Raw genomic sequence first — 20,777 nt, forward strand, 5'->3', positions numbered from 1 at the left:
ATATATATATATATATATATATATATATATATATATATATATATATATATATATATGTCATCATCGTCATCGCTTTTTCCCAATTAATTGAGGTCAGATTTATATATATATATATTGTAGATATTATTTATTTTTAAAGCGATTTTAAAAATTGAGAAATGTGTAATCCACTAACATTATCTACACATGCACAACGAGAACTCTATAGCTGACGATCTCATAAAAAATAAAAATAAAAAAAGAGGGAGAGAGAAAAAATGAGACTGGAGTGCTATGATAAGAACAAAACTTAGAAATCACTTGAGTCCCTAAACATACGAGATGATGATTGCGTATAGCAAGAATCGCCTAGTTCTGAAGAACCCTAGCATTTCCCATGTAAGGGACTATCAGGAACTAGGGAGATCCCCAGGTCCAATTGACTCAAGTGTTTCCAGGTCAGTTCACCAATTTTCAACCACTAATGCAAATCACGATCATGAAAACGAAAAAGAAAACATTCAATTGGTGGTCATCAGCTAGAAATTTGACAAAAAGCAAAAATAGTACAAATCAAAGACATTAGGTTCCATATTCAAAAGCTTTCGAAACTTCCCCAAGGATCAATGTCCATTCAAAACATGATCACACCCCATTCTAAGTGGGTCATAGTTTCCCTCCAAGCAATCAAGATCCCTTTTAGTCAAATTGAGATCCTTATAAGGATCGAGCTCCCTTATCTCATACACATTATACAAAAAAATGGCAAACCCTAATTCCAATACCGTAATGCACTAACCTTTTCTAAATGAAACCTATATCGGCCCAAATTAGTGATCTCTGGGCACCAAAAGTCCCCTTAAGCTACCAATCCAAAATCCACAAATTATCACAACGTATTTCTTTTGATTTCAGGAGAAATCAAAAAAGTTGAATTTTTTTTCAATCTTTAGAAATATCTCATATCCTAAGAGTATTTTTAGAGTATTTCTTCCTCTAACTTAAGCAAGTGCCTCTCAAAACTCGGGATTTTGGCAAACAAGAATGCCTCTCAAAACCCTTTTCCCCCCTTTTTGGGGGGAAAATTCCCATATTGCCTTTGACCAAGGGCCTTTTCCTGCCCTCAGCCTCCCTGCGTCGAGGCGCCACCTAGGCAGCCTCCTTAGATGCACGGCTGCCCAGGCAGCCCATCGAGGCCATGGCTAGCATTTTGGCTTTCAGATGCCTAGGAGGCCGGGTGGCCGAATTTTTTAAAATTGGTATCAACTAGCCAAACTATGGGATGATGTTATGCCTTGTCCAAGTGTTCATGTGCATGTCAAAGTTGCAATCCATCTAGACAGTGAACGAAAAGAAAACACAAATAGAAGGTGATCAAAGACAGTAAGAGAGTACTGTGCACCAAGTGTTGTTCAGACCCAATTTCAGCAAGCAAGGAGGGCCAATCAGAAAGATAGGCACAAACATAGTTGTCTAGATCTACCAACATAAATGGCGATTCCGCTCCAGAATCGTACTCTAGAGCTTCAGGATAGAGATCTTCAAGGGATCTCGATTGCTAAATTTTGTGATCTAAATCCCCATTGTTAGGGATTCAAGATCCTACTGTTTGACATTCAACTTTTCTTAGTCCCATACCATGTACATGCTTTAAAAACACTTTATAAACCAAGCCTCTAGTCATAGGATCAGCGTGCATGGCCTTGGTGGGTATATATGCCACATCAATCTCTCCAATCTCTTTCTCATCTCTTGTTTAATAGAATATGACCTTTATGTGCTGAGACTCCCTACAAACCTCAGCTCTTTAGCATTATATATTGCCGCGTGGTTGTCACATATTATACTTATGGTCTCACATCTCAAAGGTAGTTACCTTAGATTATTTAGAAATTTCTTAATCCATGAAGCCTCATTAGCCGCCATGTACCAAGTTATAAATTTGGATTCCATGGTAGATCATCATCATCATCATCATCTAAGCCTTACCCCAAGTACTTGGGGTTGGCTACATAAATCCCGTTCCGTCATTCTACTCATAAGTTCAGAATTCATGACAAGATTTGGCAAAGGTTTATGCTGGATGCCCCACCTAACACAACCCCTCACCGACAAACCGCCTAGGCTACCGCGGTGGGTCTAGGCAGATATGCCTAAGACAGGTGCCAAGGCGGGTGTGAACACCCAAGCCCCTTCAAAAAAAAAACAAACAAACAAAAAAAAAAAGGCCACATGTCTCTCTCTTTTTAACTTTTAGAGAATGACACATGTATTTATCTTTTCATCAAAAGAAAAGACATAGAATAGCAAATAAAAAGCAAGAAAAGATACATGAATAACAAATAAAAAAAACTAACATGGAGGACATGTGGTTGGTGGCAACAAAAAGGGCTAGATACTTGGTGGCCACGTGCCCGATGGAGAAGGTACAGGGCCATAGAGTGAAATGGCTCTCTGCCCCATAACTTTTGGACAGGATTTGTTTATAGGATTCTCTTGCCCCCATGACTCTCACTCTCTTTCTCTCTCCCCGATGAGACCTCTCTCTCTCTGTGCCTTATAGCTCTCTCTCTTTCTCACTCCCCGATCAGTCCTCTCCTTTTCTCTCTCCTCAAGTCCTATGTCTTTTATATCTCTCTCTCTATAATCTCCCCTTCTCTAGCTATTACACTGATGATAGAGACACTGGCCATGTACCCATAAAGGTGCAGTTTTTTAGAAGATTAATGAGTTTTAACAGGTAGAAGGAGATATTTTAGAGAGAGCTGAAAAAGGAGTCCCTTCTATTTCTCAAAATTTTTTAAACTCATGCAAATAAACATGTGCACACAGAAATCTCTCTCTCTCTCTCTCTCTCTCTCTCTCTCTCTCTCTCTCTCTCTCTCTCTAAAAATGGAGACCTGACCCACCCCTCACCCCACCCCTCACCCCAAACCAAAGGGTGGCTCTGGTATCTGGGCAACCGCCTACGCGGCCAAATCCTTATTTTTCAACATTGAGGCTGACCAAGGCAGAGTTATGTACGAAACAAAAATTAGAAAACAAAAGAACCTAAGTAAACAAAAATTAGAAAATAAAAAGAAAATAGTGTTTTCACAATAGATTAATGACCTTTGTATGAAGAGAGAGATGAGATCTCTAAGCTCAAGATTCACGCCCATGGCCAACACTATGAAGCCCAAAGAGAAGTTATTAGAAGCATGCCTTCTCTTTACAAAACATGAAAGGGAGGAAGGTTTAATACAAGCAAAAAATTGCTGACAATAACATGAGCAAAGTAAAGACTGGTTGCAAAACTAAAACAGTTTTTCAAGCTCAAATTGGGTTTTGTTGCGGGAGGCCATGTTTGCTTTTTGTGAAGAGCTGTAATGGAAATCTGAAGCTTGATGTGGTTTTCTTATTTCCCTGTGTTGGGGCTGAATTTAGTCAGAGTAGAGATCCAAAAACACGGATTTGGGCTTTGAAGTAGTGAAACCTAGAGAGACCCAAAAATCTGAAAAAAACGAAATTTACTCTGAAAAAGATTATTATCTGAAAAAATAAATTTGTTTTTATTTGTCATTTCCCAAAATAATTCTGAAAGCTCATTTTCTTGCTCAAAAAAATCCCCAAAAAATTCCCAAAAAGCCACAAAAAACATTTTAATTATTTTCATCAAAATAAATCAGCTTAACACTGTTTAAAAATATTTTCAAGGGAAATTAGAATCCTATGGAGTTGAATTAAGAATCAGAGCACTCCACTCAGCTAGACCCGAAATCCAAAGCCACCTTTTCGACATGAGCCAACAAACTCATGATCTACATTATATAAACAGGGGCCCATGATATAGCTTATCAAAGTCCAACCAATGAGTGACCTTGAATCCCCAAGTACTAGTAGATTTTAGGTGGACCGTTTTGAGGACATGCACACACATGGTGCAAAGGCTCCTCTCTTGACACATGTGCATACCTCTTACTAGTGGATCTTTGGAAGAGTAGCTTCCTATGCATTTCGACTGTTTATGCACATGCTATGAGAAGGTTATATAAGTCAAGGATTTGGGTCAATGCCCTTTGTTGACCCCTAACGTTCCCATATAAGGCTATTTTGTCATCGAGCTCATATCATCAATCACATAAAATATGTGGCCCTAGCCCATCACACAATCATGAGGCTCAAAAATAATAACGGACCTTGACATAAAGGTAACCCTCAACCCTCTCAGTACTTTCCATGCATACAAATCCTCTCATAACTCGTCATTCCATGACTCTTGGTCCTAGTGCACCAAAATCCTAAAGTCATGTCCCTCTTTTACTCTTACTGAAGTTCAGAGCTATTCAAATGTCGGAATTTTAAGGCCTTGAAAGGACATGATTCCAACATCATCAACAAGAGGGTCAATGAGGAAGTTGTTGCTCCATAGGAGGAGAAGCGGAGGCACCAAGGAGAAGCTGATGGGGAAGATGCCAAGGCCTCTGATTAAAATGAAGAACATGGAGATGGTGACTCTAGCGGCTGAGCTAACAAGCAACAAGGAATTGAGCAAAAGTGAGGTTGTGGCAGTGAGCATGACGGTTGGACTGCCCTTCAGGACTTTGGATCAAGGGCTGGCCAACTAGCACTGGCATTTAGGGCCATTCCAATGCAATCAGGATGATTATAACCATTGTTCCAAAAGGTGGACCGCCCGGTGCCTAGGCAATCTAGAGGCCCTGGGCACTCTTGCCTAGGCTTAGGCGGCCCTCCTAGGCACTTGGGCACTCGCATAAGCAGCCGCCTAGGGACGAAAATACCCCTCGTTGAGGGGTTCTTTTAGAAAGCAGCGCCTATGCGCTTACCTAGGCCTAAGCGGACCGCTTAGGCACTTGGGCGGGTATAAGCGGCCGCCCAAGGACGAAAATGCCCCTCGTTGAGGGGTTCTTTTCATAGTTGTTGGAAACGCCGGGGAGCCCCAATCATTTCAGGAACAGAAATCGCGAAATCAAGCATGGCTAGAAGTTTCCTGTTGTAGGAATCATTGTTCGTACAATAGGAATCATTGAGAACGAGATTCCTAATTTTCAAGAATCGAGTATCGATCGGAATAGGTCCAAGTTTTATTTACATATGGAATCGAGATTCCGGCCTCCTTGGAATCGAGGTTCCCATCCCCTTGGATTCGACACTCTAAGTGTCAAGTTTTATTAATATGCGGAATCGAGTTTCCATCATCTATGGAATCGAGTTTCCGACATATGCAGAATCGAGTTTCCATCATAAATGGAATCCTATTTCCCACATATGCGGATTCGAATTTCCATCATTTATGGAATCATGATTCTAACATATTTGGAATCGAGTTTCCATCATCTATGGAATCGTGTTTCAAAAATATTTGGAATCAAGTTTCTGAAGTATATGGATCAGAGATCCATGCTGGTTTGAGATCGAGAATTACAATAGTGGAATTGAGTTTTCGACATCACTTGATTCGAGTTTCTAACATATGTGGTATATAGATATGTTGCTATGTAGAATCGTGATTCTAACATATTTGGAATCAAGTTTCTGAAGTATTGAAGGGGTGAGTTGGTAAGGTGTCACTGGGTAGACTTTTTAGACATTAGGAGTACCGCAATACCGTTTAGGAAGTGTCAGGTGTCATTGCGTAGATTGTGTAGAAATTAGAGGAGTTTGGGTTTTCTCAAGCTCAAGCCGTGACAGTGTGTAGTATGGGGCCTATAAGCAGTGTCGCAGCTACAATACTGCATGTTGTGCATGAAGGAAAGATGGTGGCATCGACATGTATTAGTGTATCATCTGAGGGAGAATGTGGTTAGCAAAGCCAGCACTGGAACACCAACTTGCCCTTTCAAGAGAATGAGCTATCAAATTTAAATATTTAGAGTTTTAAAGTACTACTACTAATTATTAAACATGACGGTGGTGTCTTTTGCAGGTAACAAAGGCGGCTGTAAATTAATAACTATCAGAGCATTTGAAGTTTAGATTTTTTGGAATAGATTTTTGGAACTTAGTAAAAATAACATTACTAATAACCATTTTGCAATCGGTAGTAAAGCACTAAGCAATGTTGCACGGCGAGACGTGGTGCAAATTCACATAACTATGAGCAAGGTAAAGAAACTATAGCAGTTTACATCAACGCAAATATAAGAAACATAATAAAGATAACTAAAAAAGCAACACAATCTCATTAAATTCCTTCTAAAATACATGCTTTATAAATAATCATACCCCCTTCTAGTACACATGCCGCCTAATGCTATCGTTTAGGACCTTAAAGCATGATATCCACTAGAAAATAAAGCATTACTTTTGTGGTTATTATTTACAAGAAACCAATGTTTTATATGGTGTAGATGATTCAAAACCCTGACGAAATGAGCTCCATTACATGTAGAATCGTGTATCATTTAACATGGAATCAAGATTTAAACCTCACTGGAAGCCAGATTCAATCTATTTGGGAGCGTCTACCCACAATTAGGGGGTTCAAGTTTTTCTAGATCTGTTAGATAGGAATTCCAAAATTTGGAATCGAGATTCCGAACCTAAGAAATCGAGGTTCCTTCGTTGCGAAAAAATTTTTAAAAGAAGTGTTGAACCGAAATTCCGAAATTAAGGAAACAAGTTTCTTTGGTTTTGAAAATAGATTACCAAATATGTGAGGAATCGAGATTCCGAAATTAAGGAATCGAGTTTCCTATGTTGCAAAAAAGGTTTCCACCTAGGTACGGAATAGAGATTCCGAAATAAAGGAATCGAGTTTCCGAGGTTCAAAAAAAGGGTTTCCGTGGAGCTTTCTTAATGGAAATGCGGAAACAGGTTTAGTGAGGTCCGAGGATAGATTCCAGTAACTATGGTTCTTTTAGAAAAATAAGAGGAGAAACGGTGGGTTTTAAGATCATTTCAAACCTAAACCCCATTAGAGCCTATTTTAGAGAAAGAAAAACCTCAAAAACTATATTTTTGTGATTTCCCTAGATTTTAGGGGTTCTTTCTACTGGGTCACCTAGGTTTTGGGTGCCCACCGAGGTTCTAGGCACCCGCCTAGGTTCCGGGTGCTCACCTAGGTTCTAGGCGCTCGTCTAGGTTCTGGGCGCTCGCTTAGGTTCTGGGTGGTCTAAACCCCCCTAGCTGCCTAGGCACCGCCCGACATCTTTTGGAATACTGATTATAACACTCTATGACACCTATATTAATTGTAGACCAATGCTTGGGATTGGAGTGCCCCATTTTCTAACCCATCATGTCACATTTTCTTACTATGCATTCATCTTTAACAGTTTTACAATGTTTCTGACTCTTTATTACTACACTACTAGACATACTCTTTGTGGTAGTTGATTGTGGAACTTCATTTTCTTAATATTCAATGGAATGTTGGAACTTGAAAATTGATGGGAGTCATTTCAATTTGTAATAGAAATTATATAATCATTGAATGATGCATTATATTATTATAATGTCAACGAGTACATGCCAAACCTATCAAACCAACCCTATATACAAATGGAATTCGATTTCTCATCATTTTTCCATTTCATGTATAGTTTTCCAAAATGTTTATGATTGCTTTATTTTTCCCTTATTTTTTCTACTTTTTGGACTTTTTATATACTTTTTCTAGGACTTGAACAAGATTCGGTAAGTCAAAGCCGGACTCACCAAATTCACTAATTGTGAGCAGTGGGCAAGGCCTAGAGTGGGTCCAAGGTTCAAAAGAAAGGTTAAGACTTCATCTTGTACCCATTAAATACCCTGATACCACCATTGGCTTAAAATTGAGATGAAAAAGCACATAAACATCCAAGTTCAGAGGAAATAGGGAGTAGCAATTAACACATAATTTAGTCAGTAACAACCATTTAGCCAATCCTCTTTTTCTGAAACAACAGGAGCAGCATTAGCTTCATTCCACGGCTTCACACTAGGGAAGTGAAAAACACAGATCTCCAAGATCAACAGAAAGAGGTCCTCCAAGACTCAACTATCAACCACTATTAATGTCTTCAAAAATGTTAGGGCCAACTCTCTTATAATCAAACTCTAACCAGTTAGAATCCTTTACAAATGGAATCATATATCTAAAAATACACTAAAGCTCTATGAACTGGGAACAAAAAAATTATTGTAAATCAAAATTCAGACCCTTAATGTAAAATAACAACATAGCAGCAGATGTATTAGGAATGGAACAGAAAAAATACTTAAAATTTGTCACCATATTCAATGATACAATCGTAAATATTTTTCTGCTGATACCTTTTGCTAATGTATGACATCAACCTATTTGTCACGTAGGAAATAATGTAGGATGGATAATGTCTACGAACTCCGGCAACATGCTGCATTAGAGCATTGCTAGAAACAAGGTCGCAAAAATCATTTGCTTCATAAACGAGTAAGACATATGGCACCACTGATCCCAATGATGAAATCTGAACGAAACGCGAAACAACAAAAAAACAAAAAAAAACAAAAGAAAAAAAACTATTAGGTGAAAGGTGGCTCCTGAAAGTGGACAATGGAAACTGCTAGTCATGGAATACCGCTAGATGATCAAAATTACCAGATATATCAACATGATGATGCATAAACAACAATAAACATTTACTTGTACATCTACAAACAAATCCATACAATAGGATAGAAGGGACATGTAGAAAGGAGAAAGAATGCGAAATGACAATATACATAGATTTCACTGTTTGTACATGATGATGTGCATAGCAATCCTAGTAGGGATGATCTATCTTCAAACATCATATTGCTTCCAAGACACACATCTATTTGGAGCATAACAAAAAAGCTAGGAAGAAGAATAACAAGAACAAGTACGAATCGGGCAGTTCTCTTTAGTTATTTCAGTTTATTTTTATTTTAGCACTAATTCCTTTATTTTGGAACAAGTGAAAGGAAAATAGGGCATTTTTAGTTTAAGATGTGGCTTTTAGTCATTTTTATTTATGTTAAGGTACAATTTACCTCTTAATTTTCAGTTATGTTTTGAAAAAGAGGTGCGTGTAAAGGGAGGAGGATATAATTTTAAATAAAGTGAAAAGGAAACGGAAGCTTTTGCTTGGAGCCTTAAAAGGCTTTTGGGGAAAAAACCCTAATTTGCTTCAATTTGTGCTTATGTTGACTCAAAACTGCATAATTTCTTGTATTCTTCATTGAATATCTACATAAATTGGTATCTGAGCATATATTTTGTGATCAACAAGGGAAGAAATTTTCTATCAACCCCACAATTTGCAGATTTCAACCTAGGATTTGCTGATTTTCTAACTAGGGTCTGTGCCTTCAGCCTAGGGTTTGCTGATTTCATCCTAGGGTTTGTGATTTAAACCTAGGGTTTGTGATTTCAGCATAGGTTTGCTGATTTCAACCTAGGGTTTCCAGATTTTCCGCCAAGGTTGTGATTATAGTGAATCCATGATAGCAAGAAGGGCTCAAGGAAAAGGATCTCTAATTGATCTCTCACGCAATGGCAGAGTTGAAGAGGTTGAAGTTTTCAACAGACAAGTTCAGTAGCTTGCACGACATGTACGCATCACTCATGATCTTTCTGCCCACGAAGATGTGGAGTACAACCCTAATAGGAAGTTTGTCACCGAGGATTTTGTAGGGGGACAGTACATAATCATTTGATGGAGATCCTGTTTATGATGAGCCAACCAAAGAAGATGAGGTTGAGGTGATGTTCAGCGACCATGGGTTGGCCTTAGTGATCTGGCACAACTTGATCGCGCCTCGGGTAGAGGAAGAAACAAATTGGTTGCGCAACATCTTCCATACGCAATGCAACATATACAGAAGGCTCTGTAATCTCAAAATTAATGGGGAAGCTGCGAGAATATTATTTTCCAAGAGATAGTAGATAAACTGTATTTGAATATGAAAAGCCATCCAAAGCCATGCAAGATAGTTGGTTCAAGAAGGGTAATGAGGTAACTGTTTCTAAATGCAGCTTAGTTTCTTTTTCAATTGGAAACCACTACAAGGATGAAGTGTGGGGTGAGGCAGTGCCTATGGATGTGTGCCACATGTTACCAGGTAGAACATGGCAGTAAGACAAACGCACTACACATGATGGGTTTTAAAACACCAACTTCTTTGACAAGGATAGGGTTAAGGTAGTTTTAGGCCCATCCAAGAAGGAAAGTACATCCAAGTCAAATGAGGGGGTACTGATATTTTTTCTCTAGAGGAGTTTGTGGAGGGATTGGAGGAGACCATTAAATGGTTTACAATGATTATCGTGAAGGAGCAGCCTACTAGGTCAGTTCCACCACAAATACAGATCATTAATGGGATACTATCGTGATTTCATCTTGGATGAACTTCCCAAGTGGTTGCCGCCTATGTGGGACATCTGACATCACATGGACCTTGTTCATGGGTCTAGCCTACCAAACAAGGCAGTAACTAGGACAAGTCCAAAAGAAAATGAAGAGTTAGAAAGACAGATCATAGAGCTTTTACATAAGGAATCATTCAAGAGAGCAAGAGTCCATGCGTTGTCCTACTTTACTGGAACCCATAAAGGATGGGACTTGGCATATGTGTGTGGACAGCAGGACCATTAATAAGATTACAATCAAGTACTGCTGTCCCATTCCACGCCTAGATAATATAATGGACATGCTGGCAGGTGCTACCATTTTTTCGAAGATAGATTTGAGGGATAGTTAACATTAGATCTGTATTCGGCCAGGGGATGAGTGAAAGATTGCTTTTAAAATGTGAGAGGACCTTTATGAGTCGTTTGTGATACCATTTTGGCCTCTTTAATGCTCTTAGCACCTTTATATGGGTGATGAATCAGGTATTTAAGCTTTTTATCGAGAAGTTTGTGGTGGTCTATTTTGATTACATACTGGTGTAGAGAACTATTGAGCATGCACATATAGAACACTTGTGCTTAGTGTCTGATTTGTTATGAGAACATCGATTGCATGTAAACCTAAAGAAGTGTGACTCTATGACAAACAGCCGATTTTTCTTGGTTATGTCATCTTAGCTGTGAGCATCATCAAGGTTGATCAAAAGGTTGCAGCCAATGTTCAAAAAGGTGGAGGTGGCCGCCTAGGCAGCCAAAGGTCCTGACTGCCTAGGTGGTTGGGCGGTCGCCTATGTAGGGGTGGCTCTTGACAGAAGGGGGGAGGGGGCATCTCTTTGGTATATGTATGTATGTACATAAGAAAAAGTTTATATAAGGTTGACACCTTATATTGTAAACTTAAGTGCACCTCAAAAATCAGTTAAAAAATATTGTTTTGATGTTGGAAAACCATCACATTGATCATCTCGATATCAAGATGTACAGATAGGGGGAAAAAATGATTTTAAGTCCCAAAAACAGTACATCTTGCAATACATTATCTAGACCATCCATTTTCAAGATTTTAATGCGTTTATAGATATGCTTGATTTGAACTATTTTTGAGGTTTAAAGTTTTATAATTAGAGATAAAAATAGATTCTCGGGCCTTCCTAGGAATTTTCGACACCGAATTTGTATCTTACGAGAAAGTTTGGAGGTGCGCCTTACTTTGATTGTTTGAAGTTGCAACCTTATGCAAACACACACACACACACACACACATATATATATATATACACACATATAGAGAGAGAGAGACAAAGAGAGTGTGCATGGGTGTGAGGCCTCGCATCATACATTTAGAGGCCTTATTTGTTTTTATCTTATATGTAGGGTTAGAGAGAGAAAAAACATATGCATCTATGTGTGTGACAAAGAGGCCTCCGCATTCTTTTCTTTCTTCTTCATATATGTAGAGAGTGCAAATATGAGTCCCAGGGGGGAGGGGAGAGAGAGAGAAAAAGAGAGAGAAAGAGGCCTCATATCAAGGAGGTGATCTTCTTTTTCTTCTTGGGCCCACCTAGGTGGATGCCTTGGTCTCCTAGGAACATATCTGCCTAAGGCACCCACCTAGGCCTATATATAGGTGTTTTTTTCTTTCCTGGCCACCTAGGCATTCGGATAGCCAAATTTTTTAATATTGGTTGCAGAAATTAGAGAGTGGCCCACTTGCACTAAAATTCATGATGTTCGTAGTTTCCATGAATTGGCTACTTTTTAGATGAGTTTAATCAGTGGTTTCAGTTTGATCATAGCATTTAGCACAGATTGCCTAAAGAGTGATGTGTTTGTATGGATAGATGAGGTCGAGAAGAATTTTCAGCTAGTGAAGCAGAAGATGATCGAGGCTCCTGTGTTGGCTCTTCCGAACTTTGATAAAGTCTTTAAATTGGATTATGATGCATCACTTGTCGGCATTATTGCGATGTTCAGCCAGATGGGGCATCCTATTACCTATTTTAGTGAAAAACTAAATGAGACTCAATTGCGTGACTCTACTTATGATATGGAGTTTTATGCTATCATTCAGACTTTGAGGCATTGGTGACATTACCTGATTCAGAGGAGTTTATTTTGTTCTCAAAGCATGAAGCACCAAAGTACATTAATGGGCAACAAGAAGCCGAATCAGTGACATGCTAGGTGGGTAGGAGATTTGCGAGAGTTTACTTTGCTATTCAGTATACGATAGGCAATCAGAATAGAGTTGTGGATGCTTCGAGCAGAAGGTCAGGTTTATTGATTACCATGACAACCACCATTACAAGGTTTGAGTCTATGAAGGATCTCTATGCAGATGATGTTCATTTTAAGGAGGTCGAGGTTCAGTGTGGTGATGGGGTTAGTAATGACTTTCTTATTCAAGATGGATTTCTGTTCGAATAAAACTACCTATGCATACCCATTGGTTCCCCTAAGGAGACCCTTAGAGTAGAGCTTCATGTAGTATCGGAGGGCATTTTGGAGAAAGACAAAACTGTAGTATTGGTGGAGTCCAAGTATTTTTGGCCCAAGTTGAAAAGTTTATGTTAGTTTATAGAGAGATGTCTTACATAGCTGGCTAAGGGGCAACAGCAGAATACCGGCTTTATCTCTGCTCTCCCAATATGATTTGGGAGGCTGTAAGCATGGATTTTGTGCTGGGTCTTCCACGAACTCAACAGGTATGGACTCAATATTTGCAGTAGTGAACAGATTTTACATTGGATGCTACACATGTTGCTAATTTGTACTTCACAAAGGTGGTGAGATTTATGGTATTTCGAAAACAATCACTTCAGATCTGGATGGTAAGTTTCTCAGTCATTTTTGGGGAACCTTGTGAAGAAAGTGGGCAATCGATTACAATTTAGTCGTGCCTGCCATCCATAGAAGGTTCGGCAAACTGAAGTAGTGAATTGTACTCTGAGGAATCTTCTCAGAAGTATCGTGGGGGACAAGAAGAAGCAATAGGATCTAACAGTAACACTATTGCAAGCAAAATTTGCCTATAACAGTGCTCATAGCAAATCAACTGGTAGGAGTGCGTTCAAAGTTGTTTAAGGCTGAAAGCCTACCCATTCATTAGACTTGGTTCTTTCCAAACTACTGGGGACGGTAATGGTACTGCTGAGGAAATGGTTGAGAGGAAGAAAGAGTTCCACGATCAGGTGTGAGGTGATTTAGAAGCCACTACAGCCAAGTATAAAGAAGCTGTAGAGAAATCGTTAGATTTAGCAGTGGTTTGTCGCAAAAGGAGAGGCACCTCATAAGCAAATACAACAAGTTGAATAAGACAGCAGGACCACTCAAGATCTTTAAGAAGATGGGCAGAAACATGTTATAAGGTGGCTTTGTCTTCCTATATGGAGACTTCTGGTGCTTTCAACATTGCTTATTTGTCTGAGTATGTGGACCAGAGGTTAGCAAAGATGAAGCTCTGAACGCGAGGTCCATTCTTCTCAACCAAGGGACAATGATGACGTGCATGGCAATCCTAGTGGGGATGATCTACCTTTCAAACATCAAATTTCTCCCAACACACGTGTCTGCTTGGCAAATGCAAATCCCAAACGAGCTACAAAGAAGAACACGTACCAATCGGAGTTGTTTTCTTTAAGTATTTTATTTTATTTCAGTTTATTTTTATTTTAGCAATAGTTTCCTTTATTTTGGAATAGGGTTAGGGAAAATAGGTTATTTTTACTTTAAGTTGGGTTTATTGGTCATTTTTTGTTAATTTTTACTTAGATGGGTCTATTAGTCATTTTTTTGTTCAGGTGAAGGGTATTATTAACCTCTTAATTTTCGGTTATGTTTTAAGAAAGAGGTCCTGTAAAGGGAGGGGGATACACATTTTTAATAAAGGAAAGAGGAGAATGAAACTTTTGCTTGGAGCCCTAGTTAGGGTTTTGTGGAGGAAACCATGGTTTTCTTCAATTTGTGCTTGTGTTTGATTGGAACTGCATATTTTCTTGTGTTCTTCAATGAAAATATACATCAGCAGGTTAGTGCAGATACGAATCTAAGACACTTCTCTGCAGATGCCAACAACCAAACCATCAATAATTCCCAAGATATATTCTTTCCCGTACACACAAATGTTAAAAAACTTAAAAAATTAAGGGATGTCCATCATGAATACCAATATCAGCATACATGGGACTAATATTTTAGAGAGTTTTGATCAGGGAAACCCAACATGCTACTTATTGGATATGAAATGCCATGATCAAGAAGTCTTGATTTCATAATATATTCGTTCGGATGGCCTCTAAACTAAACTCCCAACAGGAACAGGGCCTCGCAATAAAACACCAGTCCACACTCTAATCTTGCTTTGCTCATATTACTCCTAACAAATCATGATTTCCTACAAGTTAAAATATCCACCACAGAAGCCTTGTAATTTTAACTACCGGGAGAAACAACAACAAGCAAACTTCACTAAACCAAGAGCAATAACTTAACTCAAGGCATCCTCCTAATCTAATGAACAACATATTTTGAGCATAAAAAAAAAAAAAAAATCTCCATCAATTCCATTTGGAGTCACAAATAAAAGCATCCCATCTCTAACAGGTTGAATGGGATGAGACACTTGGAAACAAAATAATTATAAGAACTAATCACATAACATTACATGGTACAACAAGTAATACAATTTGTCATATCCATGGACTCAGGATGATGAGAGGACCAAAACCCAGATAGGTTGTCAATTCAAAAAATATGACTGTACAAGCAGGTATGAGCAGACTTGCATAATCACAAACTAATGATGTGCTGCCTGCTCACCTTCATAGAAAGGCAAGCGGACCTAGCCTAGATGTTCGCCTTTTGATAGAATAAAAGGAGAAGGGAAAGGAAAGGAGGGGTTTGTTCTCCTTTGTCAACTCCTTGTGTCGTTGACAAACAAAGTCAACCCCTTTTGGAAACATTACCATGTTTCCAAAGCAACCTCCCCTTTTGCTTGACTCAACTTAAATATTAAAGATCTACCACATAAGGCTTCAATATGAATAAGTAGAGTTCATGTAAGGCCTGTTTGATAGTTGGAAGGTAAATGTACTCTAGAAATTGGAAGTTCTTCTTTGCTGGGAAGAAAGAAGTTATTTAAGGAAATTCTGAGTGTATATGTTTGATAACTTGTTGTAATGTTAAAGAAGTTCTTTGACAACAGGTTGGAATATAAACTCATGTTTATTTAAATACTATTAAAATATTATATATTAAATATTATTTTTATATTAGACATAAATAAATATATAATATATATTGTATTGTAAATATTGATTTCATACATACAATATATTATATAACAAAATATATATAATTTATATTATGTAATATAATATATTATATTAAATAAATATATATTACATATTGGTATAAAAAAAATATATTGTAATAATTTAAATACCAATATATGATATCTATAAAATACTATAATATATAATATAATGTATTTTATATTTATTTTATTAATATATATAATAAAATATATTATATTATATATATATAATATATATAAATATATATTACATATAATATATATACAACATAATATAATATATAATATATAATATATTTTATTTTATATTTATTTTATTATATAATATATAATATATAATCTATAATACATAATATATAATATATAGTATATAATATATAATATATAATAAAATCTACTATATTAAGTTAAATATAAATATATATTACATATAATATATAACATAATATAACAAATAATATAGTGTATTTTATATTTATTTTATTATATAATATATAATATATAATATCTAATAAAATATATTATATTACATAAGAATATTATATATTTTATATATTATATATAGTATATATAAATATATAATAGATATATATATATATATAAAACATAAAAAAATATATAATAGAGTGTATTTTGTATATATTCTATGTATATATAATATACAAATATATATTATATATAACATATATTTACATATAATGTATATAAAATAATATAATATATAATACAGTGTATTTTATATTTATTTGATTATATAATATATAATAGATAATAAAATATATTATATACCATGTATAATACAAATATATATTACTAATTTAAATCTATAATATATATTACATAATATAATATATAATATATATAATATATATTATACATAATATATATGACATAAGGAAAATAGTTTCATGCGGGCTGGACTGCATTTCTACATATGCGGTCCATAAAGTGTAAAGCATCCATCTTAAAAAACAATGGAAACTAACAGTCCAAATGTTTTCTCACTATAATTATTATTTTTAGTTTTTATTATTTTTTCATATTCATGATCTCCATTTTAAAGATTACATGACCACAAAAATTAAGTCTTAAAATTCATCTCAAAAATAGGTTTCTTAAGAGGCCCACATTTCGACATATGCAAGCTTGGCTGCATGACATAATATAATATATAACATTGTGTACTTTATATTACGGTGTATTTTAAATTTCTTTTATGATATAATATATATTTTTATTATATATATTATATATAATACATATAAATATATATTACACAATATATATATATAACATAATATAATATAGTGTATTTTATATTTATTTTATGATATAATATATAATATATTATATATAATAGATATTTACATATAAAATAATATATAATATATATTATATATTATATGTAAATATAATATATATATATATAATATATATTTATGTATTATATACTTATGTAATATAATATATATTATAGTGTATTTTATATTTATTTTATTATGTAATATATAAAATATAATAAAATATATTATATTACATAAATATATAATATAATATATATATATATATAAATATATATTAGATATAATATATATATAACATAGTAAAATATATAACATCATGTATTTTAAATTTATTTTATTTATATAATATAAAATAAAATATATTATATACATAAATATATATACTATATATAATACAAATATATATTAATAATTTAATAAAAATATATATTAATAGAATAAATATAAAATAAGATATATAATATATTATATTATGATATATATATATTATATATTTATATTTAAATTATTAATATATTTGTATTATATATATTATTAAGAGAAAATTATAAAATACACCCTAAAATGAACTATTTATGCAACTTACCCCCACCCCAATTTTTTCTGATACTTTTTTTCCCCAAACAACCTTTCCTCGCAAAAAATCCCCAAGGTAAAAAGTTCTTAATTTTTGGACAGAAATGCTCTTCCCATACAAACCAAATCAATTCGCGATCTCAAATAGTAGTGCCGGTGCGCAGTATACTACTGCTAGAGTGGAATGTCAAGAAGCACTGCCAGAGTGCGGTGCTACATTGCCGGAGCAAACTGCCGGAGTGTGTGTTTTCAGTGCCGGAGCGCATTCTTAGATTACCGGAGCAGACTGCCAGAGCATGCAGTATCACTACCAGAGCGCAGTTCTCAGTATGCCGGAGCGATGCGGGTTAGACAAAGCACTGCCGGAGCGCACATTGTGACTACCGGAGCGAGCATTAGGACTGCCGGAGTGCAGTCCTCCATTGCCGGAGTCGAAGGCCATGTGAAAAGAAACAGGAGAGAGAAGGCCGTGCGAAAAGAAACGAGGGTATTTTAGTCTTATTTTATGTTACTTTTGGGTTGGGGGGGTTTTTGCGAGGAAAGGTTCTTTGGGGGAAAAAAGTGTGAAAAAATTGGGGTGGGGATAAGTTGCGTAGATAGTCCATTTTAGGGTGTATTTTGTAATTTTTCCTATTATTAATATATTTGTATTATATATAGTATAATAGTAACAATATAAATATAACGAAAAAAGTTTATGTAAGGTTGCAACCTTAAAATGTCAAATTACAGATGCACCTCAAAAATCCGTCGAAAATGTTGTTTTAAAGTTGAAGGACCTTCTAATTGATCATCTCAACATTGAGATGTATGAATATGAAAAAAAAAATAAAGATTTTGAGTCCCAGAACCAATGCATCTTGTAACAAATTATCTAGACCGTCCATTTTCAAGATTTTCATATGTTTATAGGTCTACTTGATTTTAACCATTTTTGGAGTTTAAAATGTTATAATTGGATGTGAAAATAGATTTGAGATAATCCTAAGAATGTTTTACACCAAAATTGCATGTTACGATAAAATTTGGAGGTGCGCCTTAATTGGATTGTTTAAGATTGCAACATTATAGGAACCACTCCCAAATATAAAGATTTTAAGTTCCATCATTTAGATGGAACTTTTTTTCTTAAGCACAGAGTAAGAAAGTTCTAGAGGGGAACTTCTTTATTGTATAAGCTCTGTGTATCAAACACAGAACTTGTACAGTAATGGGGAAGTTCCTTCTTTCTCCCCCTAACTTCTTGTTATCAAACATGCCCTTAGTGTTTCCTAAAACTAGCTCTGGTACCACGTTAGATCATGAGAAACTACACCAAATGCCCTTTAAGAGATCATCAAGTAAGAGATCATCAAGGAAATTCATCCCTCATAAAATATATTTGGGGTACACATATCAAGACAGTTATATTACAAAGGGAAAAGTTTATATAGCGTCGAGGCTCTAAACAATCAAATTTGAGCCTATCTCAAAAATTTCCCTAGAAGAGGTTCTTTTCACGCCCAAATATCCTCAAATTCATCATCTCGACATCAAGATGCATGGACATGAGAAAAAAATGGATTTCAAGTGTTAAAAATTGTGTATTTTGTAATGCATTTTTTGACCATCAATTTTCAAGATTTTCAAGTTTTCATAGATCTATCGATCTACACTATTTTTGAAGCTTTAAACTTTATAAATAAAGATGAAAATATAGTTTAAGGCTATCACAAATATTTTCAGTATTGAAACTACATTTCTCAACACTATTTGAAGGTAGGCCCTAATTTGATTGTTTAGAGCCTAAGCTCTATACAAACTACACCCTATTACAAATAACTAACTATATTAACGATCTTTTCAAGAAAAAAAAATCTTTGCTTTATTAATACAAGAAACCCACACACGGAGCAGGCCCTGATGTAACCAGTGGAAGACATACAAAAGCATGAAATATATGCAACGCAAAGGAAAGAAGGAACATATAAATTTACTACAAAAAAAGATATAAGAAGGCCTTTGTACAGAGCAACATCAAAAACCAACAAACTGACCCACAACCTTTTACAGTACAAGTTACCTTAGCTACTTGATCAGGAACATCCAATTTCCACAGAATTGAGCTTTCAATAGGATTTGAAGTTATTCGAAACGTAAGTCCTTTCTCTGCAAACCTACTGAGCAGATATCCTGCAAGAAGATTGAACCCACTTTAGAGCTGTGAAGCCCATATAAAATTTTCTTCTAAAATATAAAAGAAAAGAAGCCAAATTTTCTTCTAAAATATAAAAGAAAAGAAAGTAAACTAATTACACTTGGAAAAGCATTGGAAAAGCAGAATAGCATAGTAGCATACCTCCTATTGACCCCTTTTCAATGACTTTAGCATCAATTTCAGCGACAATAGATTTTAATGCAAACTTTCCTTTCTCCCACTTTCCCCTTTCCTTCTGAAGCTTTCTGTCCTCTATAGCTTGAGCCTTCAGAGCTTCTTTCTGCAACTTCGTTTGCTGTATCATGATCAGGATCAGTAAACACGAAATAATAATCCTGAACCAGTTGAACTTGAAAAGAGCTATGTCACACCAAGAATCGCTCACCTCCCTCTTGAGTCTTTTCTCTTCCCGCAAACGAAGTTTTTCTTCTTTCAACTGCCTCTTCCTAGCCCCTCGATCATTATCAACCCCCACAATCTTTTTACCTTTCCCTGTTGGCCCTGAAACCAATTCCTTCGTAGCAATTTCTGACTCCCCAAGAGGTCCATCAACCTGCAGCCGCATAATTCAAGCGGTTGACAACTTTACCTACATAGGATTTATGTGTGTATTTTATTGAAGTAAACATCCATAAGTGATATTCACAACAAAGACATGACACATTTTAACTGCAAGAAGGAGAAAATAAAAACATCATATGTTTCAGATTATTAAATAAAATGATATAGAACTTGAGCAGGCACATTGAATACAAGGTACAGATTTTTAAATGGGTACACATCGCAGTAGGAACATTCCAGTAGAAATCAAAAGACCAACACAACTTGGGGTTTTTTCTCGTTTTGGGGATGTACCCAAATCTGCTAGTTTCTTTAACGATGAGCAAATAAAATCTTCATGAGGGATTTAATGCATTTCGATATGATAAGCTTTTTGGACCCATTATAAAGGCCACGAATTTAATGGCCAAGTCAGGAATGAGAAATTTTCTACTTGGCCTCAATTTATTTGAGCTCACTAATTTTTGCTTTCAAGTTGGCTGAGACAATCAGGAACTTAGTGGCTTT

At 35.6% G+C, this 20,777-nt stretch overlaps 1 protein-coding gene across 3 annotated transcripts in view; it reads right to left on the reverse strand.

The window, feature by feature from the left end:
* Positions 1–20,777, reverse strand: part of LOC18446286 (crossover junction endonuclease EME1) — a 49,026-nt gene that overhangs the window by 14,468 nt on the left and 13,781 nt on the right. For 2 of the 3 annotated variants that reach the window (XM_020674885.2, XM_088856562.1), the window contains exons 3-6: positions 20,095–20,262; positions 19,851–20,004; positions 19,575–19,684; positions 8,236–8,411 (exon numbers count right to left, since the gene is read on the reverse strand). In XM_020674885.2, coding sequence (XP_020530544.1) covers positions 8,236–8,411; positions 19,575–19,684; positions 19,851–20,004; positions 20,095–20,262 — 608 coding nt within the window. The remainder of the gene's footprint in view (positions 1–8,235; positions 8,412–19,574; positions 19,685–19,850; positions 20,005–20,094; positions 20,263–20,777) is intronic. The other variant, XR_016048157.1, reaches the window with a different exon arrangement.

This window comes from Amborella trichopoda, chromosome 13 (genome assembly GCF_054954075.1).
Source record: "Amborella trichopoda isolate Santa Cruz 75 chromosome 13, AtrichopodaSantaCruz75HAP2 v2.0, whole genome shotgun sequence".
Classification (NCBI taxonomy): Eukaryota; Viridiplantae; Streptophyta; class Magnoliopsida; order Amborellales; family Amborellaceae; genus Amborella; species Amborella trichopoda.